We start from the raw sequence: 22,534 nt of genomic DNA, 5'->3' as shown, positions 1-22,534 counted from the left end.
AGCGATTCTCCTGCCTCAGCCTCACAAGTAGCTGGGATTACAGGCGTGCCACCACACCCAGCTAATTTTTTGTATTTTTAGTAGAGATGGGGTTTCACCATGTTGTCCAGGCTGGTCTTAAACTCCTGACCTCAGGTGATCCACCTGCCTCCACCTCCCAAAGTGTTGGGATTACAGGCGTGAGCCACCACGCCCAGCCCTTTTTTTTTTTTTTTTTTTTTTTTTTTTTTGAGACGGAGTCTCGCTCTGTCGCCCAGGCTGGAGTGCAGTGGCGCGATCTCGGCTCACTGCAAGCTCCGACTCCCGGGTTCACGCCATTCTCCTGCCTCAGCCTCCCGAGTAGCTGGGACTACAGGCGCCCACAACCGCGCCCGGCTAATTTTTTGTATTTTTAGTAGAGACGGGGTTTCACCGTGGTCTCGATCTCCTGACCTTGTGATCCGCCCGCCTCGGCCTCCCAAAGTGCTGGGATTACAGGCGTGAGCCACCGCGCCCGGCCCCTTTTTTTTTTTAAACAGGATATCCTTTTGCCAGTTCTGACAAAGTTTGGTAAGAGAGACAAACCTATCCATTAAAACCTCCTGTATTACAAGCATGGTCCTTGGAGCCATACTCTCATATTAGCTGTGTGACTTTGGACAAATTACTTAACCTCTCTATTCCTCAGTTTCCTCATCTGTAAAATAGGAATATTGATACACTTATTGCATATGGTTGTTTTTAGGATTAAAAGTGTTCATTGGTGGCCAGGCTCCCAGCAATTTGGGAGGCTGAGGAGGACGGATCACAAGGTCAGGAGATCGAGACCAGCCTGGCTAACATGGTGAAACCCTGTCTCTACTAAAAATACAAAAAATTAGCCAGGCATGGTGGCACACACCTGTAATCCCAGCTACTCAGGAGGCTGAGGCAGGAGAATCGCTTGAACACGGGAAGCAGAGGTTGCAGTGAGCTGAGATCACGTGACTGCACTCCAGCCTGGGCGACAGAGCAAGACTGTCTCAAAAAAAAAAAAAAAAAGTTAATCAGTATGAAGCACTTAAAATAGTCTCTGGCCACATGGGCAGTGTTATGGAAATGTTTGCTTATGTTTATTTTTGTTTCTGTCTTCATTTAAGGAGCCGTGTAAAGCCAGTGGAATATAGTCAGATGTACAGTTACAGCTACAACCAGTATTATCAGCAGTACCAGAACTACTATGCTCAGTGGGGCTATGACCAGAACACAGGCAGCTACAGCTACAGTTACCCCCAGTATGGCTATACCCAGAGCACCATGCAGGTAACCATGATTGGACAAGACTGGTCCCCTTGGGTTGTGTTTCTCCACTAGAAACAGGTGATTCTCTAAGATGGGATTGGTAAGGACAGGACAGGGGCTTGGGCTTCAGAAAAATAGGGAAAGTTGAAGCAGTCCAGTTCCTCTTGTTAAAATAAGCCATTGTGGGTCGGGCACGGTGACTTACACCTGTAATCCTAGTAGCACTTTGAGAGGCCGAGGCAGGTGGATCACCTGAGGTCAGGAGTTCAAAACCAGCCTGGCCAACATGGTGAAACCCTGTCTCTACCAAAAATACAAAAATTAGCTGAGCATAGTGGCAGGTACCCATAATCCCAGCTACTCAGGAGGCGGAGGCAGGAGAATCACTTGCCACTGGGATGCAGATGTTGCAGTCAGCCAAGATCACACCACTGCACTCCAGTCTGGGTGACAGAGCTAGACTCCACCTCAAAAAAATTAAAATAAAATAAATAAGCCATTGTGGTCCTGGACCAGGATATCACCATCCCCCTAACCCACATCTCTGGTCTCTTGGCAGACATATGAAGAAGTTGGAGATGATGCATTGGAAGGTAAGGGTTCATGCGTTCCTTACTCTGTCAGCCATTATCAGGTGACTGCTCTGGCTGGCACTGTGCTCTCAGCTAGAGGGAAGACAAGATAAATTCTGCTCTGGAAGAACTTACATTCTGGTTAGAGAGCCAGATGAATATGTAATTATGATAAGATGTGTCGAGTGTTACCCAGAGGTGTGAGTGTGGATCCCAGAGAGCCTGGGACAGACAGCTCCAGGAGAGCCCATCACCCCCTTGACATGTGGCATTCTATCCTGGTAGTATGTGGGCCTCTAACGATAATACTGTTACCTTTTTTTTTTTTTTTTTTGAGATGGAGTTTCACTCTTGTTGCCCAGACTGGAGTGCAATGGCGCGATCTCAGCCCACCACAACCTCCGCCTCCCAGGGTCAAGCGATTCTCCTGCCTCAGCCTCCCGAGTAGCTGGGATTACAGGCATGCGCCACCATGCCTGACTAATTTTTTTGTAGTTTTAGTAGAGATGGAGTTTCTCCATGTTGGCTTGGCCGGTCTCAAACTCGACCTTAGGTGATCCGCCCACCTCAGCCTCCCAAAGTGCTGGGATTGCAGGCGTGAGCCACTGCACCTGGCCCATAATACTGTTACTTTTTATTTATTTGACTGTTTGTAAAACTCTTTTTTCTTTTATTTTTTTTTCTGTTTTTCAGTATATTTTAAATGACATATTTTCCTGATTTTTAAGTCATAGTTGGCATGGAAAATTTGGAAAATATAGTAAAGTATAATGAAATTGAAAATCTCCTCGTATCCTGCAACATAGTAATAGCCATTATTAATTTTTTCTTTCTTTATTTTTTTTTAAGGCAGAGTCTTGCTCTGTCACCCAGGCTGGAGTGCAGTGGTGCAATCTCGGCTCACTGCAACCTCCACCTCCCGGGTTCAGGTGATTCTCCTGCCTCAGCCTTCCAAGGAGCTGGGATTTCAGCCATATGCCACCATGCCCAGCTAATTTTTGTATTCTTAGTAGAGACAGGGTTTCACCATCTTGGCCAGGCTGGTCTCAAACTCTTGACTTTGTGATTTGCCTGCCTCGGCCTCCCAAAGTGCTGGGATTACAGGCGTGAGCCACTGCCCCCAGCCCATTATTAATTTTTTTTTTTTTTTTGAATTGGGGTCTTCGCACCGTCACCCAGGCTGGAGTGTAGTGGCGCAATCTCGGCTCACTGCAAGCTCTGCCTCCTGGGTTCACGCCATTCTCCTGCCTCAGCCTCCCAAGTAGCTGGGGCTACAGGCGCCCGCCACCACGCCCAGATAATTTTTTGTATTTTTAGTAGAGGTGGGGTTTCACTGTGTTAGCCAGGATGGTCTCGAACTCCTGACCTCGTGATCTACCCGCCTCGGCCTCCCAAAGTGTTGGGATTACAGGCGTTAGCCACTGTGCCCAGCCCTATTAATTTTTTTTTTTTTTTTTGAGACAGAGTCTTGCTCTGTCGCCCAGACTGGGGTGCAGTGGCCGGATCTCAGCTCACTGCAAGCTCCGCCTCCCGGGTTTAGACCATTCTCCTGCCTCAGCCTCCCGAGTAGCTGGGACTACAGGCGCCCGCCACCTCGCCCGGCTAGTTTTTTGTATTTTTTAGTAGAGACGGGGTTTCACCGTGTTAGCCAGGATGGTTTCGATCTCCTGACCTCGTGATCCGCCCGCCTCGGCCTCCCAAAGTGCTGGGATTACAGGCTTGAGCCACCGCGCCCGGCCCCAATATTTTTAATTAAAAAATTAGGCCGAGGCCGGGCGCGGTGGCTCAAGCCTGTAATCCCAGCACTTTGGGAGGCCGAGGCGGGCGGATCACAAGGTCAGGAGATCGAGACCACAGTGAAACCCCGTCTCTACTAAAAATACAAAAAATTAGCCGGGCACGGTGGCGGGCGCCTGTAGTCCCAGCTACTCAGGAGGCTGAGGCAGGAGAATGGCGGGAACCCGGGAGGCGGAGCTTGCAGTGAGCCGAGATCGCGCCACGGCACTCCAGCCTGGGCAACAGCGTGAGACTCCTTCTCAAAAAAAAAAAAAAAAAAAAAAAAGGCCGGGTGCGGTGGCTCAAGCCTGTAATCCCAGCACTTTGGGAGGCCGAGACGGGCGGATCACGAGGTCAGGAGATCCAGACCACAGTGAAACCCCGTCTCTATTAAAAATACAAAAAATTAGCCGGGCGCGGTGGCGGGCGCCTGTAGTCCTAGCTACTCAGGAGGCTGAGGCAGGAGAATGGCGTGAACCCAGGAGGCGGAGCTTGCAGTGAGCCGAGATCGCACCACTGCACTCCAGCCTGGGCAACAGCGTGAGACTCCGTCTCAAAAAAAAAAAAAAAAAAAAATTTAGGCCCAGGCCGGGTGCAGTGGCTCACACCTGTAATCCCAGCACTTTGGGAGGCCAAGGTGGGCAGATCAGGAGGTCAGGAGATCGAGACCATCCTATCTAACCCTAAACGTCTCTACTAAAAATAAAAAAAATTGGCCAGGCGCGGTGGCTCAAGCCTGTAATCCCAGCACTTTGGGAGGCCGAGACGGGCGGATCACAAGGTCAGGAGATCGAGACTATCCTGGCTAACACGGTGAAACCCCATCTCTACTAAAAAATACAAAAAACTAGCCGGACAAGGTGGCGGGCGCCTGTAGTCCCAGCTACTCAGGAGGCTGAGGCAGGAGAATGGCGTAAACCCGGGAGGCAGAGCTTGTAGTGAGCTGAGATCCGGCCACTGCACTCAAGCCTAGGCAACACAGCAAGACTCCGCCTCAAAAAAAAATTAACCAGGCATGGTGGTGGGTGCCTGTAGTCCCAGCTACTCGGGAGGCTGAGGCAGGAGAATGGCGTGAATCCGGGAGGTGGAGCTTACAGTGAGCTGAGATCGCACCACTGCACTCCAGCCTGGGTGACAGAGTGAGACTCCATCTCAGAAAAAAATTTAGGCCTTTTGCAGTGGCTCACACCTGTAATCCCAGCACTTTGGGAGGTCAAGGAGGGTGGATCATGAGGTCAAGAGATCGAGATCATCCTGGCCAACATGGTGAAACCCCATCTCTACTAAAAATACAAAAATTGCCAGGCACGGTGGCTCACCCCTGTACTCCCGGCACTTTGGGAAGCTGCGGCAGGCGGATCACCTAAGATCGGGAGTTCTAGACCAGTGTGGCCAACATGGTGAAATTCTGTCTGCACTAAAAGTACAAAAATTAGCCAGCCATGGTGTTGCACACCTATAATCCCAGCTCCTCGGGAGGTTGAGGCAGGAGAATTGCTTGAACCCGTGAGGTGGAAGTTGCAGTGAGTCGAGATCATACCACTGTACTCCAGCCTGGGCAACAGAGCAAGACTCCGTCTCAAAAAAAAAAAAAAAATATATATATATATATATATACAAAAATTAGCTGGGCGTGGAGGTGCATGCACAGCTGTAGTCCCAGCTACTCAGGAGGCTGAGGCAGGGGAATCGCTTGAACCCAGGAGGCGGAGGTTGCAGTGAGCTAAGATGGTGTCACTGCACTCCAGCCTGGTGACAGAGCAAGACTCCGTCTCTACAAAAAAAAAAAAAAATTTATTGGGCCAAGTACAGTGGCTCATGCCTATAATTCCAGCACTTTGGGAAGCTGAAGTGGGCAAATCACCTGAAGTCAGGAGTTTGAGACCACCCTGGCTAACACCATGAAACCCAGTCTCTATTAAGAATACAAAATTAGCCAGGCATGGCCAGGCAATGTGGCTCACGCCTGTAATCCCACCGTTTTGGGAGGCCAAGGTGGGCGGATCACAAGGTCAGGAGATTGTGACCATCCTGGCTAACACAGTGAAACCCCGTCTCTACTAAAAATACAAAAAATTAGCTTGGCATGATGGCGGGTGGCTATAGTCCCAGCTACTCAGGAGGCTGAGGCAGGAGAATGGCATGAACCTGGGAGGCTGAGCTTGCATTGAGCAGAGATCGTGCCACTGCACTCCAGCCTGGGCAACAAAGTGAGACTCTCTGAAAAAAAAAAAAAAATAGCCAGGCATGGTGGCTTATGCCTGTAATTCCAGCTCCTTGGGAGGATAAGGCAGGAGACTCGCTTGAACCCGGGAGGTGGGGGTCTCGTTGAGCCACGAATGCTCCATTGCACTCCAGCCTGGGTGACAAGAGTGAAACTCTGTCTCAAAAAAAAAAAAAATTGTTTACTGGCTAGGCACAGTGGCTAAAGCCTGTAAGGTCTTTGGAATGCCAAAGTGGGTTGGAGGATGGCTTGAGCCTAGAACTTGGAGACAAGCCTGGGCAACATAGCGAGACCCCGTCTCTTTTTTGGGGGGAGACAGAGTCTTGCTCTGTCACCCAGGCTGGAGTACAGTGGCACAGTCTCCAATCTCAGCTCACTGCAACCTCCACCTCCCAGGTTGAAGTGATTCTCCTGCCTCAGTCTCCTGAGTAGCTGGGATTACAGGCATGCACCACCACGCCTGTCTAATTTTTGTATTTTTAGTAGAGATGGGGTTTCAACATGTTGGCCAGGCTGGTCTTGAACTCCTGACCTCAGGTGATCCTCCTGCCTCACAAATTGCTTTGATTACAGGCATGAGCCACCTGCCCAGCCTAGTATTTATAATTTTTACTGAGTTTCACAGAAGAAAAAGGAAAGTAAAACTGAAAGCCAAGCATAGTGGCACACGCCTGTGGTTCCAGCTACTTGGGGGAGGCTGAGGCAGGAGGATTGCTTGAGCCCAGGAGGTTGAGGCTTCAGTGAGCTGTGACTACAGTTGTGCCCCACCATGCCTGGCTATTTTTTTCTATTTTTTTGTAGAGGCAGGGTTTCACCATGTTGCCCAGGCTGGTCTTGAACTCCTGGTTTCAAGTGATCTGCCCACCTCGGCCTCCCAAAGTGCTGGGATTATAGGCATGGGCCACTGCGCCTGGCCAAAACTTTTTTTGAGGTACAAAAAGACTCAAAGTTTGAAATCTATTTTGAGGATTATTCTTCAAGAGAAAGTCATAGGGGAAATGTTTTCTGTCAAGAAAATGTTCGTTAAAGGAAACAGGTCCCTTTTAGGGCATGAACAAGCTTGTCTAGTTCTAAAGCACTTTCTTGTGTCCTCTCATGTGATGCCAACTGTAGTGACCTTATGGGGTGGGCTGGGAAGGACATAGGAGCTCCACTTCACAGATGGGGAACTAGTGGCCCAGAAAGCCCAAGTGATCTGCTGAGGGACAGTCTGGTCTTTTTATACTCAAGTCTCTACTTGTTTCCTCCTGGGAGACACTGCCTTCTTTCTAGAGATAAGTAGCCTCATTATAATATCCATATATAAGTCCTTAGAATTTTCCAATCTCTTTTTCATCCTTTCTTTTTCTTGAGATGGAGTCTCACTGTGTCACCAGGCTGGAGAGTAGTGGCACAATCTCGACCCACTGCAACCTCCACCTCACAGGTTCAGGTGATTCCCCTGCCTCATCCTCCTGAATTGCTGGGACTACAGGTGCGCGCCACCACGCCCACCTAATTTTTGTATTTTTAGTAGAGACGGGGTTTCACCATGTTGGCCAGGATAGTCTCGATCTTTTGACCTCGTGATCACCCACCTCTGCCTCCCAGTGCTGGGATTACAGGTGCGAACCATCGTGCCAGACCCTTTTTTTTTTTTTTTTTTTTGAGACAGAGTTTTGTCCTTATTGCCCAGGCTGGAGTGCAATGGCACAATCTCAGCTCGCTGCAATCTCCGCCTCCTGGGTTCAAGCAATTCTCCTGCCTCAGCCTCCCAAGTAGCTGGGATTATAGGCATGTGCCACCATGCCCAGCTAATTTTGTATTTTTAGTAGAGACGGAGTTTCACCATGTTGGTCAGGCTGGTCTTGAACTCCTGACCTCAAGCAATCCACCCGCCTCGGCCTCCCAAAGTGCTGGGATTACAGGCATGAGCCACCATGCCTGGCCTATATAGCCAATGTATTTTATGCCATGCACTGCTACCTCTCAGCTATCAGGATGGATACATGCCATTCCATTTCCCATTAGACAGAAAATAATACTGAGGCAAAAACAGTTATCAGTAATAGTAGCTAATAGATATTGAGGCTTTATGTGCAAGTCACTGTTCTAAGTACTTTACATATATTAAGTCATTTAATCTTCAGAACAATCTAGAAGTAAATACCACAGTTATCCTGGTCTTGTAGACTAGAAAGCTGACATAAAGAAGTTAGTTCTTACTCAAGATCAACGTAGCTTTGGGAATCTGAGGCGGGAGGATCTCTTGAGCCCCAGAGTTCGAGACCAGCCTGGGCAACACAGTGAGACCCCATCTCTACAAAAAGTACAAAAAATGACCTGGCATGGTAGCACACACCTGTAGTCCCAGCTATTCAGGAGGCTGAGGTGGCAGGATCCCTTGAGCCCCGGGAGTTGAGAGGTTGAGACTGCAGTGAGCAGTGTTTACAAGGCTGCACATGCCTGGGCGACAGAGCAACCCTGCATCCCCCAAAAATACAAAAACAAAAAGCTCAACATAGTTGCAAAGTGCAACATAGCAGCAGGAGGTGGAGGGGCGCTTAGAATCCCTGCAGTCCACTCTCTCCCTGGACTTTATGCTCTACCACTGCATTATTAAAGACTCCCATTGAACTTAATAACTGCCCAGTCAGGAGGGCACAGACTGGATTGTTACCCTTCTTCATCTACCCCTTGGCTTCAATAGGCTGTCTTCCAGGCTCTGTCTTCAGAGTGAGGCAGAATGTTTTATTGTTTGTGTACCCATCGACTTGAGCCACACACAAATGCCTGCCCTTGACTAACCCCTTCACTGATCTGTTCCCGTAAGCTGTTATCTGCACTGAGTGTAGTCACCAGGCGGGACATGGTCTGCCTTTTTACAGTTGCTATCTGGAGCCTCTATAAATGCTTGGAGCTTAAATCTTACAATTTTTTTTTTTGAGACGGAGTCTCACTCTTATTGCCCAGGCTGGAGTGCAATGACGTGATCTCAGCTCACTGCAACCTCCACCTCCTGGGTTCAAGCGATTCTTCTGCCTCAGCCTCCCAAGTAGCTGGGATTACAGGCATGCGCCACCATGCCCAGCTAATTTTCTATTTCTATTTTTCTAACCCCATAAAGATGGGGTTTCTTTTTTTTTTTTTTTTTTTGAGGCGGAGTCTCGCTCTGTCGCCCAGGCTGGAGTGCAGTGGCGCGATCTCGGCTCACTGCAAGCTCCGCCTCCCGGGTTCCCGCCATTCTCCTGCCTCAGCCTCCCGAGTAGCTGGGACTACAGGCGCCGCCACCACGCCCGGCTAATTTTTTTGTATTTTTAGTGGAGACCGGGTTTCATTGTGTTAGCCAGGATGGTCTCGATCTCCTGACCTCGTGATCCGCCCGTCTCGGCCTCCCAAAGTGCTGGGATTACAGGCTTGAGCCACCGCGCCCGGCCAAGATGGGGTTTCTATGTTGGTCAGGCTGGTCTTGAACTTCCAACCTCAGGTGGTCCGCCCACCTTGGCCTCCCAAAGTGCTGGGATTACAGGCATGAGCCACCGTACCTGGCTTTTTTTTTTTTTTTTTGAGATGGAGTCTTTGCTCTGTCACCAGGCTGGAGTGCAGTGGCGCCATCTCTGTTCACTGCAACCTCTGCCTCCCGTGTTCAAGTGATTCTCCTGCCTCAGCCTCCCGAGTAGCTGGGACTACAGGCATGCACCACCATACCTGGCTAATGTTTTGTATTTGAGTAGAGATGGAGTTTCACCATGTTGGTCAGGATGGTCTTGATCTCCTGACCTTGTGATCCGCCTGCCTCAGCCTCCCAAAGTGCTGGGATTACAGGCATGAGCCACAGTGCCCAGCTCAACCTCCTAGGTTTAAGTGATCTTCCTGCCTCAGCCTCCCTAGTAGCTGGCACTAGAGACACAGGTCACTATGCCCAGCTAATTTTTTTTTTTTTGAAAGGAGTATTTTTTTGTTTTTGAGACAGCGTCTTGCTCTGTCTCCCAGGCTGGAGTGCAATGGCATGATCTCAGCTCACTGCAACCTCTGCCTCTTGGGTTCAAGCGATTCTCCTGCCTCAGCCTCCCGAGTAGCTGGGACTACAGGTGCCTGCCACCACGTCCAGCTAATTTTTATATTTTTAATAGAGACGGGGTTTCACCATGTTGGCCAGGATGGCCTCGATCTCTTGACCTTGTGATCCGCCTGCCTCGGCCTCCCAAAGTGCTGGGATTACAGGTGTGAGCCACTGTGCCCGGCCGAGATGATGATGCTCTGGACTTAGTAACTTTGATCAGACCTTCAAAACCCAAATTTGAAGTGAGGAGCAGACCTCTAGAACATCTAGGATACATGATGGCTGGAGACACATATGTAGCTTTTAATAGATGTAGGCTAACAGCTGCCATTTTTCCATCCTCTAAATACGTAATCCTATTTTCATTTTCCCCAGAACCCTGCAAGGCAGTGGTTTCACTTCCTAAAAGAAACTGGCAGGATAGGGACCTTACCATAGATCAGAGTTCTGGGAGAAGGGAACTGAACCAGATCCCTTGCAGCTGTCCCTATACTTCCCTGACCCGATCCTTGTTTTCTTTCTAGACCCCATGCCACAGCTGGATGTGACTGAGGCCAACAAAGAGTTCATGGAACAGAGTGAGGAGCTGTATGATGCTCTGATGGACTGTCACTGGCAGCCCCTGGACACAGTGTCTTCAGAGATCCCTGCCATGATGTAGCCAGGCCAAAGGACAAGCCAGGCTGCACTATGTGAGGGAGATTAGAGACTCCTTTTAAAAAAAAAAAAGAAATGTGAAACCTTTTTGGAAATACGATTTGTAAGATTTTAATGACTTTCTGGAGATCATGAGTATTTCTACAACACTGCTGCATTCATTTGACCGTTTGAGTTTGAAGACCACGGGAACAACTTTTAAACAAGGTTCAAATTGCTTTCCTTCACAGGAATCCTTTGTCCAGGCAGTTATCCACTCCTGGACACAGGATAGTTTGGGGTTACCCGAAACTGGGATGAGCAGCTTGGGATGATCTACACACTAAAGCCTGGGTTATCGGCTTCTCAGTTATGTAAATCAAGGCTCTCTGGAGTATTTATAGTACCTGCTGTTCTAACTTTAGAGTCAGCTAGGTAGGGCACTGTAGCAGGGGCGGAGCACACCCCTAGGAGGTAGGATGTGGTGGGGTGATAGAGCAGGCCAGTTGGCCTAAGAATGCTCACAAGAATGGGTTTCATCTTATTTTCATCTTTTTTTGTATATTCAGTATCTGCATATACAAGGCCTGGCTGGATCACTTTAGGATCAATATGGGAGATAAGCCGCTCAGAAAGTTAAAATATGGGAGAAGGCAGCTCCTCCATGTGAACTTTGGAGAATGGGGAAGCACCCATACTTGCTGGCCCCTCTGGGGCTTATGATAAAAGCTGTATCTGATTCTAGTTTTGTGCTAGAGCAATTTTGGGGGCTTACTGCTTGAGGCAAAGCATTCATTGTAGATCACAAAAAAAATCTCCAAAGGGCTGGGCATGGTGGCTCACTTTGGGAGGTGGACTGCTTCAGCTCAGGAAGAGACCAGATTTGTAGAGACCAAAAAAATACAAACACAAATATACTTTTATCAGTCTTTATTAATCTTCAATTGATCTACACCTAGAGCATGCTGTTGTTTCTACCTAAAATGACCGGGGTCTTGCCTTTTGCTTCCCGTAGAGATTCTCCTGCAAAGGAAGTATAAGCCATTGTGTTAGAAATTCCCAGATTCCCCCACACCCAGGCATTTTCCTAGGAGCTGGTCTCAGTCCCATATCCGCATTTCTCATCCATGGATGTCCACTCAGATTGTTTCATCCTGGACCAGTCATTCTAAATAGTGTGTGCTACATGGAACCCCTTGAAGTCCTACCAAAGAATGCATCATGAGCTCCAGCCACCACTGAACATTTGCGGCTACCAGGCCTTGTGGCCCACGGTGCCCTCTGCTGCCTTCAACTTCCAGCAATATGTGGTCTTGCAGGGTGGGCAAATCATGTTCTAAGCACCTTTGCCCTCTGGTAATGAACAGCTAACAAACAGGGCACACGAAGAAGGCCAAATGTAAATGGAAGGCCAAATGTAAATGTTACTGAAATGCCTGTAATCCCAGCACTTTGGTAGGCCAAGGCAGGCAGATCACTTGGGGTCAGGAGTTCAAGACTGCCCTGGGCAACATGGCAAAACCCTGTCTCTACTTAAAATACAAAAATTAGCCGGGCATAGTGGTGCATGCTTATAGTCCCAGCTACTCAGGAGGCTGAGGCAGAAGAATCACTTGAACCTGGGAGACGGAGTTTGCAATAAGCCAAGATCGTGCCACTGCACTCCAGCCTGGGTGACAGAAAGACCCTGTCTTAAAAAAAAAAAAAAAATTTGACACAGACCTAAGTAACCTTATAGTTCTATTAGGCTGACTACTTAGGACAGGATCCCCGAAAACTGAGCACTACCTGCAGCTACACGCTGACAGAGCTTCGGGTGGTCACTAACTTACCCAACTCCATAGGTCCATAGTCACACGAGGACAGCTTTGCATGTAACATGAATCTAAAAGAAAATAACACCTTAATTAAGAGGCAAGAAAGCTATGACAGATCCCTCCCAAATGCTATTACTATACCAACCTCCAGAGCTTCATACACATCCTTCCCTTAGCCTATATTTCATTTTACAATTTCAGAGATCCAACCATCTCTGAACTTGTCTGAAACTAGCCCACATGCCATATACCAGATTACAACATTCAGGCCAGCTTCACTATTACTTTTCCTCCTTCTACGACCACCAAGACCGGTGTTCAGATCCGATGGGAAAGGGAACAGGAGGATTAAGCTGTGTTCCACATCAACTTTACCTTAAAGCACAGCTCCAGAAACAAGCTCACCTCCTCAGGATCACACACGGCCAGGAAACTTGGGGCAACCTGCAGAACAAAAAGCTTAGTGTGAAAGCTAAACTGGCCAAGAGTGGTGGTTCATGCCTGTAATCCCAGCACTTTGGGAGGGGAGGCCAAGGGGGCGAATCACCTGAGGTCAGGAGTTCAAGACCAATCTAGCCAACACGGTGAAACCCATCTATACTAAAAATACAAGAAAATTAGCTGGGTGTGGTGGCAGGCACCTGTAATCCCAGATACTCAGAAGGCTGAGGCAGGAGAATCACTTGAACCAAGGAGGTAGAGGTTGCCGTGAGCCAAGATCGTGCCACTGCACTCCAGCCTGGGTGACAGAGCGAGACTCCGCCTCAAAAAAAAAAAAAACACCCATCTACATTGGAAGTTGACACGTGGAAGGCTTCCAGCCCTGGTCCTGAAACATTATAGGAAAGCTGAGTGGCAGCTTGCAGGTATTGTACTGACCTGCGCTGTCAAAGTCTTTCCAGGTTGCTCTTGCATGCAGTTGGAGATCCCATGGCTACCACCAGCCACAGCCCTTGGAAACATGCTGTTCTGTCCCACCAGGGAGCCCCCAGTCAGTCTCCAAAAGAAACCTACCAGGTCCCCTGCATTTCATCACTGATGTGACCCCGGGAGTCCTCGATCACCAGACAGATCACCTTCTGTCATCTCAGAGTCTTCATCTGGACAGCAAAATGAGAACTGTCAAGAACAATTTTATTGGTCCCATCATTTGGTTCTCAGAACAATACAAATCTAACCAGCCTTTGGTCCGAATACTGATGCTATCAGTTAAGCTGTGTCACATCCCAGCTGGATTTTCCCAGTACGGGAATCTTATGCTGGTTAACTGTACATGCAAACCCCCAACCGTTCTGCTGGTCTGTGGAAACAGGCCCATTTTGATAAAGGTCTCTGGCTACAGCTGAAAGATAGCAAGTATACTGGAACTGTATTTTCCCAAAATGTTGCAGATCAGTTACAACAAACAGAACGGCGACCGTCAAGGAAAACTGTCACTCTGGGCTCCTTTTTGACCACAGCAGCTATGCGGAAGCAGCTGCAGCTTCGATAAGGGCCAAGGGGCAATTCAGATCCCAGGGCAGCCACCTAAAGCCTCACCTGTCCATCATTACTACCTGCGCCGGAATCTGTTGACTAAATCAGTCATCCTGTAGCCCCACTGCCCACGCTGTGCCAATATTTGGTGTGCTTTTTCTCAATCTTGATGGGATCTTTTTATCCGCCTATTACAGATAAGAGGTTTAGACCGATTAAGTTACTTGCTGAAGGTCGCTTAGTCACTTAGCGAGGCTGAAAGCAACAAGCCGGGATGCACACAAGGGTCTGAATGCCTAAAACCCGTCCTTCTGAAAAGCGTGTCCACGAGGGCGACCTCCAGAGGCCTCGCGCGCAGTCACTAGTCCCAAAATCACCTAGCTGGTAACTGTCATAGATTCAACTGGAGGCCATCCTGACACCAGCATGCGGCCTCCCCCAAATTAAGACACTTCAGGCCCAGGGCTTCATCCCCGCATCCCCCAGGAGACCGGTCCCAAAACCCCTTCCGTAAACCCAGCCGCCTGCCGGCAACACTCACCTGTCAGCCCAGAGCGCAGAGTTGCGCAGGCCGAAGCGAGAGAAGGGCGCGGCCCCAGCGGGATCCGACCCCTCTCAAGACCGAGGGTCCCTTCTGGAGCTCGGGCCCACTGGGAAGGAAGGTCCGACTCCTCCGTGCCACGTTCACCACCATATCGAGGCCTTGGGAGAAAGCCCCGGCGAGTGCGGGTTGGTAGCAGCAACTAGCGGGTTATGGCTTGCAGGGAGGTAAGAAGACCCTTAAATATGGTAAACCCGCAACAAGGTTGCGGCGGGGAAAAAGGGCGCTGCAGCTGCGTGCAAGAGCTTATATAGGCTGCTCCTCGCGGCCACGCCCGACAGTCGGCCGCGCGCGTGGCGCACAGCTGCCTGGGAATTGTAGTTTGCTCGCCCCTGCGTTGTCCGCGCGTCACCTCCCCAGCCCTACGCGCGTTTCCATCCCCAGCCCGCGAAGCGCGAACCGCCGGAGGCTTTCCTCCGAGCGGGAAGAAGCGCCTTCACCTTTCAGTGCTCGGCACTGGGCCCACGCAGGAAGCCGACCCGCCTTGGCCTCTGGAGTTGTCTCCGGGATATCTTTCAAAGTCTGGAAATGAACCCTGTGTGCTGGGAAAGGGTTCGGGCTCTGCTCAGAGTTCTGTGGGAGTGCGAGCGAGCAGCGCCTGAATGGGTTTCGGGGAGGGGGTCATACTCCCCGAAAGGCAATTTCTATATTCAAGGCTTGTCTCTTTCACAAATACATAATTTTACTGAGCGCGTGCTATTTAAACTGTGCCTGATTATCTGATCTAGTTTTCATGAAAACCCTGTGTATGATCTGACAAATAAGGAAACTTGGCCGGGCGCAGTGGCTCATGCCTGTAATCCCAGCACTTTGGGAGGCCGAGGTGGGCGGATCACAAGGTCAGGAGTTTGAGACCAGCCTGGCCAACATTGTGAAACCCCGTCTCTACTAAAAATACAAAAATTAGCCGGGTGTGATCGTGCGCGCCTGTAATACCAGCTACTTAGGAGGCTGAGGCAGGAGAATCGCTTGAACTTGGGAGGCGGAGGTTGCAGTGAGCCGAGATCATGCCACTGCACTCCAGCCTGGGTGACAGAGCGAGACTCTGTCTCAAAAATATAAATAAATAAATACATAAAAATAAGGAAACTTAGGAATGGATCACACAGCTATTGCAAGCGAGGAGAGGACTGGAATTTGGAGCCCACCCCAGGCACCACACATAGCGCAATGTTTTGTGCATGGAATGAATAAGCCTCAGTATGAAAACTTAGTGGTGATTGCCGAGAATTAAACACCCATCCTGTGCCTAATCTATTAATTTTTATTTTATTTTATTTTATTTTTTTTGAGACAGAGTCTTGCTCTGTTGCCCAGGCTGGAGTGCAGTGGCGCAATCTCGGCTCACTGCAAGCTCTGACTCCCGGGTTCACGCCATTCTCCTGCCTCAGCCTCCCGAGTAGCTGGGACTACAGGCGCCCGCCACTACGCCCGGCTAGTTTTTTTGTATTTTTAGTAGAAACGGGGTTTCACCGTGTTAGCCAGGATGGTCTCGATCTCCTGACCTCGTGATCCGCCCGTCTCGGCCTCCCAAAGTGCTGGGATTACAGGAGTGAGTCACCGCGCTCCGCTTAATTTTTATTCTTACATACACTTTTTTCTTTGAGACAGGGTCTTGTTCTGTTGCCCAGACTGGAGTGCAGTGGCCTGATCAAGGCTCATTGCAGCCTCGACCAACTGGGCTCAAGCAATTCTCCCACCCCAGCCTCCCAGGTAGATGGGACTACAGGTGCAGGCCAACTTTCCTTGCTTACACTTTAAAAAGTAGGTACTACTTTAGCAGGTCGTGGGTGGGCATGCCCTGTGGTCCTGGACTCCTCTCTTTCTCTAACATCAGGTGTCCAAGCCATCAGCAACTCCTGTGTGCTCTACCTTTAAAATGTATCAATAATCTGTTTCTTACCCCTTCCACTGATATTACCCTAATCCTTGACCCAGATGATAGCAATAGTCTCCTATCTCCCAGATCCTGCTGTTGCTCCCGACAGTCTGGTCTCCACTTGTCAGCCAGCCTGCTAAAAGTTTTTAATTTTTACGAAGTCTAATATGCCAGTTTTTTCTTTTGTGGTTTATGCTCTAAAAGCTTAATAATTAGGCCAGGCATGGTGGCTCACACCTGTAATTCCAGCACTTTGGGAGGCCAAGGGGGGGTGGATGACCTGAGGTCAGGAGTTCAAGTCCAGCCTAGCCAACATGATGAAAACCCGTCTCTACTAAAAATACAAAAAATAGCTGGTCATGGTGGCGGGCGCCTGTAATCCCAGCTACTTGGGAGGCTGGGGCAGGAGAATCATTTGAACCCAGGAAGCGGAGGTTCGAAGTGAGCCAAGATGGGGCCATTACACTCCAGCCTGGGCGACAAGAGCGAGACACCGTCTCAAAAAAAAAAAAAAATTAAAATTAAAATTATTAAACTTTTTGTTTTTTTTTGAGATGAAGTCTTGCTTTGTTGCCCAGGCTTGTGCAGTTTATTATGTGTCAATTATTCCTCAATAAAGCTGTCAAAAAACCAGAAGACTACAGGCGCGTGCCATCACGCCCAGCTAATTTTTAGTAGACACGGGGTTTCACCATGTTGGCCAGGATGGTTGTGACCTCCTGATCCACCCACCTCAGCCTCCCAAAGCGCTGGGATTACAGGCCTGAGCCACCGCGCCGGGCCCAACCCAGATCTGTTCTAATGCAAATGCAGATAACCTTAACTGCTGTGTCACGCGGCTCCTCCAGAACTACCCTGAGGTAGGTACCATGATTTGCCTGATTTAGCAGAAGAGGAAGCAGGGATTAGGGAAGGGAAATAATTTACCCCAGGTTATACAGTGAATCTGTGGCAGAGGTCAGCTGACATCTGGATTTAACTGCAGTCAGAGGCAGACACATGATCCCAGCCCACAGTAGGAGCAGGGAGAGGGAGGAAGTTCAAGAAGCCAGATGCTGACAGTGCATTGCCCACGTGGACTGACCGGAAAGTCCTCAGGGAGAGCTGGGGTCAGACTGCATTTCCAGCTGCTTCATGCCTCTCTAGAGTCTCCTTTCTCCTTGACCTTCCCAGATCCCGCTTATCCTTGGAGACCCAGCTTCAACATCAGCTGGGATGGGCTTCTCTGACCCTTTGGATTCCTAAGTCCAGCTCCATCATGGTGTTTGACTGAATGAATGGATGGGTGAATGAACAGCACTTATCCACTTTCATTAATTCATCTAGCTATAAATATTTACTGAGCTTATTATTATTATTGTTATTTGAGACAGAGTCTCGCTCTGTCACCCAGGCTAGAGTGCAGTGATGCGATCTTGGCTCACTGCAAGCTCCACCTCCCGGGTTCAAGCGATTCTCCTGCCTCAGCCTCCCAAGTAGATGGGATTATAGGCACGTGCCACCATGCCCGGCTAATTTTTGTATTTTTAGTAAAAACAGTTTCACCATGTTGGCCAGACTGGTCTTGAACCCCTGACCTGAAGTGATCCACCCGCCTTAGCCTCCAAAAGTGCTGGGATTACAGATGTGAGCCACTGCGCCTTGAGTTTCTACTTTATGCCAAGCGCTGAGTTAGGCCCTGAGGATATAATCATCACCCCTGCCCTCAAGGAGCCTGCAGCCTAGGAGAGAGACTGACATTAGAGGTGGTCAGAAATACATGTGGGCCGGACATGGTGGTTCACACATATAATCCCAGCGCTTTGGGAGATGGAGGCGGGCAGATCACTTGAAGTCAGGAGTTCAAGACCACCTTGACTAACATGGTGAAACCCTGTCTCTACTAAAAATACAAAAATTAGCTGGGCGTTGTGCCTGTAATCCCAGCTACTTGGGAGGCTGAGTTGGGAGGATAGCTTGGACCCAGGAGGTAGAGGTTGCAGTGAGCTGAGATCCTGCCACTGCACTCTAGCCTGGGCAACAGAGTGAGACTCCATCTAAAAATAAATAAATAAATAAATAAAAGACTAGGGAGACTAGAGTTGTCTGGAGCAACTGGACCTCCAGCCTCAGTGCCCTGGGTTTCCAGAATGCCAGCCTGGAAAGGGTGGAGTAAACATTGGAGGCTCGTGTGCTGCCTCACCCTAGCCCCTCACCCAAACAAAACTCAACCAGTGTCTTAGTGCTCGTGGGACCTGCTTTGTCCCCTTTTGTGGTATCAAATGGGTGACGAAGGATGAGACAAACCTGGATGTGAGTCCCAACTCCGCTGTGTGACCTGGGACAAGCCGTGCCTCTGAGCCTCAGTCTTCTCAGCACTAAGAGGGGCACTCCCATGGCCCTATCAAAGGGTTGCTGTCCACAAAACATGAACTGACCTTTGGCCTCATACATATTAGCTGTCAAATCCACAGGCCAACTGCACTCCCTTTAGAATTGCAGTTGTCTGTGTCTGTCCTGCCTCCTCAACCAGACTGTGCCCAAGTTCCTTCTGGGGCCCTGGTGTCCAACTCAGACAGGCATTGGAGGAAGCCGTGGGTGCTGTTGAATGTTGAACCTGAACATTGAACTAGAGGCCCCAGGCCAGGGCTAATGAGGGCTCCAGGAAAGGGCTTCTGGGTGGAGAGGGAGCATCTACAAACCACTCACTTCCCGAGTGGCCTACCCGGGTCCAGCAGAGGGGTGGGGGCCAACTAGGGAACCCACGGCGGGCGGGGTGGAGCGGGTAAGGGGGTGGGGCTGGAGATGAAGGAATGAGTGAGGACCCTCCCCACTTCATCTAGTTTAGTCCCTTTAGCCTGTGAAGTAGGGGTCATCATTAGCGCCCTTTTACAGAGGAGAGAACTGAGGCTTCGAGAGAGAGAAACTTGGCCAGGAGTTTCCTCTCGGTCCGACCACCTCGGTGCCCCGCCGGGGGCGGTGGTTGGGCGCCGGGAGCAGGGGGCGGTGGGCGGCAGGGGCGGGGGCGGGGGCGGGGCGCGGACAAAACGGCCGCGGGGCGGCGGGGCGGCGGACGCGGCCATGGAGGGCGAGGGCTGCCGCTACCAATTTCGGGTTGCGCTGCTGGGGGACGCGGCGGTGGGCAAGACGTCGTTGCTGAGGAGTTACGTGGCGGGCGCGCCTGGCGCCCCGGAGCCCGAGCCCGAGCCTGAGCCCACTGTGGGCGCCGAGTGCTACCGCCGCGCGCTGCAGCTGCGGGCCGGGCCGCGGGTCAAGCTGCAGCTCTGGGACACCGCGGGCCACGAGCGCTTCAGGTGCGGGTAGCCAGGGCGCGGGAGGGACTCCTGGTGGGGGACTTGGTGCCAGTGCGCTCGGCCACGGCAACCCCCGTAGAGGCCAACTTAGAGGTCAAGCGGAGGGCGAGGTCCCTGCCCTGGGTCCCGTCTGGTTCCCTGGGTCCAGACCCTCCCCTGCTCGGAGTCATTTTCCCCACGAACACCGCGGGGTGGGCCGAGTCCCAGAGCCCAGGAACATCCCTGGTTTTGAGCTCTGGACTCTGGAGAGATGAGTGATACTGGCCCCGGGCGCTGAGAGCTCAGAACAGAGCAGGAAGTGTCGAGGAGATGTGGAAGGGAGAGAAGTTTGTGTTGACCTTGAAGGATCGGCAGGAGTTTGCCAGAAAGAGAACGGAGAAACGAAAACCTAGGTCAGGGCAGCACCAGGCCTCCTCCAGGAATGAGGGATTCGAGTTACGCTTGCACCCTAACTGGGAAGCACCCGGACTTTTATGTATTTATTTTTTTGAGATGGAGTCTCGCTCTGTCGCCCAGGCTGGAGTGCAGTGGCGCGATCTCGGCTCTCTGCAAGCTCCGCCTCCCGGGTTCACGCCATTCTTCTGCCTCAGCCTCCCAAGTAGCTAGAACTACAGGTGCCCTCCACCACACCCGGCGAATTTTTTTGTAGTTTAGTATTACTAGAGACAGGGTTTCACCGTGTTAGCCAGGATGGTCTCGATTTCCTGACCTCATGATCCACCCACCTCCGCCTCCCAAAGTGCTGGAATTACTGGTATGAGCCACCGCGCCCGGCCAACTCCCAGACTGTTAGGGGAGACACAGACACCGAGGCAGAGAACCACAGGGCCGCGTGAAGTGAGCCCTGCTGGGGTGTGAAGCATTCTGTGGATCCCAGGGGGAGGAGGTCCTGCCTCTGGGGGTGTCATGAAGGCATCAGTCTCTCCCAGCTTACCTCTCTGCCTCCCCAGGTGCATCACCAGGTCCTTTTACCGGAACGTGGTGGGTGTCCTGCTGGTCTTTGATGTGACAAACAGGAAGTCCTTTGAACACATCCAAGACTGGCACCAGGAGGTCATGGCCACTCAGGGCCCAGACAAGGTCATCTTCCTGCTGGTTGGCCACAAGAGTGACCTGCAGAGCACCCGTTGTGTCTCAGCCCAGGAGGCCGAGGAGCTGGCTGCCTCCCTGGGCATGGCCTTCGTGGAGACCTCGGTTAAAAACAACTGCAATGTGGACCTGGCCTTTGACATTCTCGCTGATGCTATCCAGCAGGCCCTGCAGCAGGGGGACATCAAGCTAGAAGAGGGCTGCGGGGGTGTCCGGCTCATCCACAAGACCCAAATCCCCAGGTCCCCCAGCAGGAAGCAGCACCCAGGCCCATGCCAGTGTTAACTCTAGGAAAGAAAGGGTTAAAGCAGTCCCAGACTCAGCTCACCTGGTGGGATGGGGAGTGTTAGTATCTCTCTGGAGGACAAATGACAGAGGATTCATATAAACAGTATCCTGACACAGTCATGCTTCCTGGATTTTGGAGTCAAGGCTTTCTACAGAAAAGAAAGGTCTGATGGCCGGGCGCGGTGGCTCACGCCTGTAATCTTAGCATTTTCGGAGGCCAAGGATAGCGGATCACCTGAGGTCAGGAGTTCAAAACCAGCCTGGCCAATATGGTGAAACCCCGTCTCTATTAAAAATACAAAAATTAGCCAGGCGTGGTGGCACATGCCTGTAATCCCAGCTACTCAGGAGGCTAAGGCAGGAGAATTGCTTGAACCCAGGAGGCAGAGATTGCAGTGAGCCAAGACTGTGCCACTGCACTCCAGCCTGGGCGACAGAGTGAGACTCTGTTTCAAAAAAAAAAGAGAGAGAGACAGGAAAAGAAAGGCCTGAGAGACCAGATGTGCAACTTCCTGTCTTTGAACCTCAGTGTCTTTATCTGTCGATGGGGCTCATAAAAGATCCCACCTTGCAAGGAGGTGGTGACCATGAATGAGATAGTGGACAGGATGTGCTCACCCAGAGCCTGCCATGCTATGAATTGAATGACAAAAGCTCTCATTCCCACTCCCGTCTTTCTTGGCTGTGATGTGGCCACTCTGGCAGCATTCCTGGGCTCAGACACTGAGAAGCCAGCGTCAGGAAGCTGCTGTATGGGCTAAGGCAGGTGTGGGGAATTCCAGGGGGAGCTTGGCTTGGAGGCTCCTTATGTCCTCAGGCTAAAATGATTCTGGGCATGGGATTAATATGTGACATCAAATCCAGGGTTGCCAGCCAATGCCCCCACCCTAGGCCCAGGGGCTGAAAATGGATGTTAGAGGCTGGGATGAACATGAATGTGTAGCAACTATGTTGGGCACACAGTGGCCACTGTGATGAGCCACCAAGATCCCCCTTCCTGGCCGGGGAACCCATCAACCCTCTCCCCAGTGCTGGAGTGCCACTGGATGATGGACTTCAGCTTGCCCCACTCTCTGGGAAAGGCCCTCCCTTCAGGGCAGCCCGTATCCAATGTCCATCTACTGGGGGGCCTTAAAGGCCTTTCCCTCTTGTCCCAGCTCTGGACAACTCTGAAAGTCAAACCTAACTTTATCAGTCTCTGTAGGCTTCATTGAGGACAATATTGTGACATCATAGCCAAGTTAACCCCATGCCCAATCCTGCTTCCTTTTCTTCCCCAAAACAGGTATCCATCTCAAGAATATCCCCTAATAAACATCTGCACACTCGTCTCCATCTCAGAATCTGCCTCCTGATAACCTGACCTACAACGGGAACTGCTAGGCAGGGAATGTCCTGGGAGCAATTAGGGAAGGCTTCACGGAAGAGACGCTGTTTATGTTAGGCCAAATCTCAGCAGATGTAGGGCTTAGTGGGTATCATTGTGCTGTAGCAAAAAGCACAGCCACTTTGTTGGGTGCAGTGGCTCATGCCTGTAATCCCAGCACTTTGGGAGGCCTAGGCAGGCAGTTCACTTGAGGT

At 50.7% G+C, this 22,534-nt stretch overlaps 2 protein-coding genes, 1 long non-coding RNA gene and 4 other non-coding genes across 9 annotated transcripts in view; 2 read left to right on the top strand and 5 right to left on the bottom strand.

Moving 5' to 3' along the window:
• Positions 1 to 10,651, top strand: part of TRNAU1A (tRNA selenocysteine 1 associated protein 1) — a 29,396-nt gene extending 18,745 nt beyond the window's left edge. For both annotated transcript variants that reach the window (XM_011763109.2, XM_011763108.2), the window contains 3 exons: positions 1,119 to 1,281; positions 1,820 to 1,853; positions 10,399 to 10,651. In XM_011763109.2, coding sequence (XP_011761411.1) covers positions 1,119 to 1,281; positions 1,820 to 1,853; positions 10,399 to 10,535 — 334 coding nt within the window. In that variant the 3' untranslated portion in view covers positions 10,536 to 10,651. The remainder of the gene's footprint in view (positions 1 to 1,118; positions 1,282 to 1,819; positions 1,854 to 10,398) is intronic.
• Positions 10,652 to 11,425: 774 nt separating this feature from the next.
• LOC105494569 (uncharacterized) lies at positions 11,426 to 14,846 on the bottom strand. Of its 2 annotated transcripts, none has more exons than XR_011624015.1 (6): positions 14,345 to 14,846; positions 13,867 to 13,991; positions 13,342 to 13,446; positions 12,703 to 12,771; positions 12,343 to 12,395; positions 11,426 to 11,533 (listed from the first exon to the last, which is right to left on the bottom strand). It is a non-coding gene; the product is annotated as an uncharacterized lncRNA (long non-coding RNA). The 2 variants fall into 2 exon arrangements; XR_011624014.1 differs by having other exon boundaries at positions 13,342 to 13,427; positions 14,345 to 14,484.
• Positions 11,603 to 11,674, bottom strand: LOC112429057 (small nucleolar RNA SNORD99). Its single transcript, XR_003021193.1, has one exon. It is a non-coding gene; the product is annotated as a small nucleolar RNA SNORD99 (small nucleolar RNA).
• On the bottom strand, positions 12,547 to 12,676 carry LOC112429049 (small nucleolar RNA SNORA61). The gene has a single exon (XR_003021186.2). It is a non-coding gene; the product is annotated as a small nucleolar RNA SNORA61 (small nucleolar RNA).
• On the bottom strand, positions 13,163 to 13,294 carry LOC112429047 (small nucleolar RNA SNORA44). Its single transcript, XR_003021184.1, has one exon. It is a non-coding gene; the product is annotated as a small nucleolar RNA SNORA44 (small nucleolar RNA).
• Positions 13,693 to 13,827, bottom strand: LOC112429040 (small nucleolar RNA SNORA16B/SNORA16A family). The gene has a single exon (XR_003021178.1). It is a non-coding gene; the product is annotated as a small nucleolar RNA SNORA16B/SNORA16A family (small nucleolar RNA).
• A 3,513-nt stretch (positions 14,847 to 18,359) lies between the features above and the next one.
• Positions 18,360 to 22,288, top strand: LOC105494570 (RAB42, member RAS oncogene family). The gene is made up of 2 exons (XM_011763110.2): positions 18,360 to 19,576; positions 20,527 to 22,288. The coding sequence occupies exons 1-2, from the start codon at positions 19,344 to 19,346 to the stop codon at positions 20,948 to 20,950; spliced, it is 657 nt and encodes a 218-aa protein (XP_011761412.2). The 5' UTR covers positions 18,360 to 19,343; the 3' UTR covers positions 20,951 to 22,288.
• Positions 22,289 to 22,534: the final 246 nt, after the last annotated feature.

Source organism: Macaca nemestrina, chromosome 1, assembly GCF_043159975.1.
Source record: "Macaca nemestrina isolate mMacNem1 chromosome 1, mMacNem.hap1, whole genome shotgun sequence".
Taxonomy (NCBI): domain Eukaryota; kingdom Metazoa; phylum Chordata; class Mammalia; order Primates; family Cercopithecidae; genus Macaca; species Macaca nemestrina.
The sequence above is the reverse complement of the archived record's forward strand: the minus strand, read 5'-3'. Positions and strand labels throughout refer to the sequence as shown.

Excerpts from the sequence above, each read along its gene's own strand:
- LOC105494570 (XM_011763110.2), top strand. The coding sequence starts at position 19,344 with ATGGAGGGCGAGGGCTGCCGCTACCAATTTCGGGTTGCGCTGCTGGGG. Across the intron at positions 19,577-20,526 it reads GCGGGCCACGAGCGCTTCAG|GTGCATCACCAGGTCCTTTT; the intron begins GTGCGGGTAGCC and ends CTGCCTCCCCAG.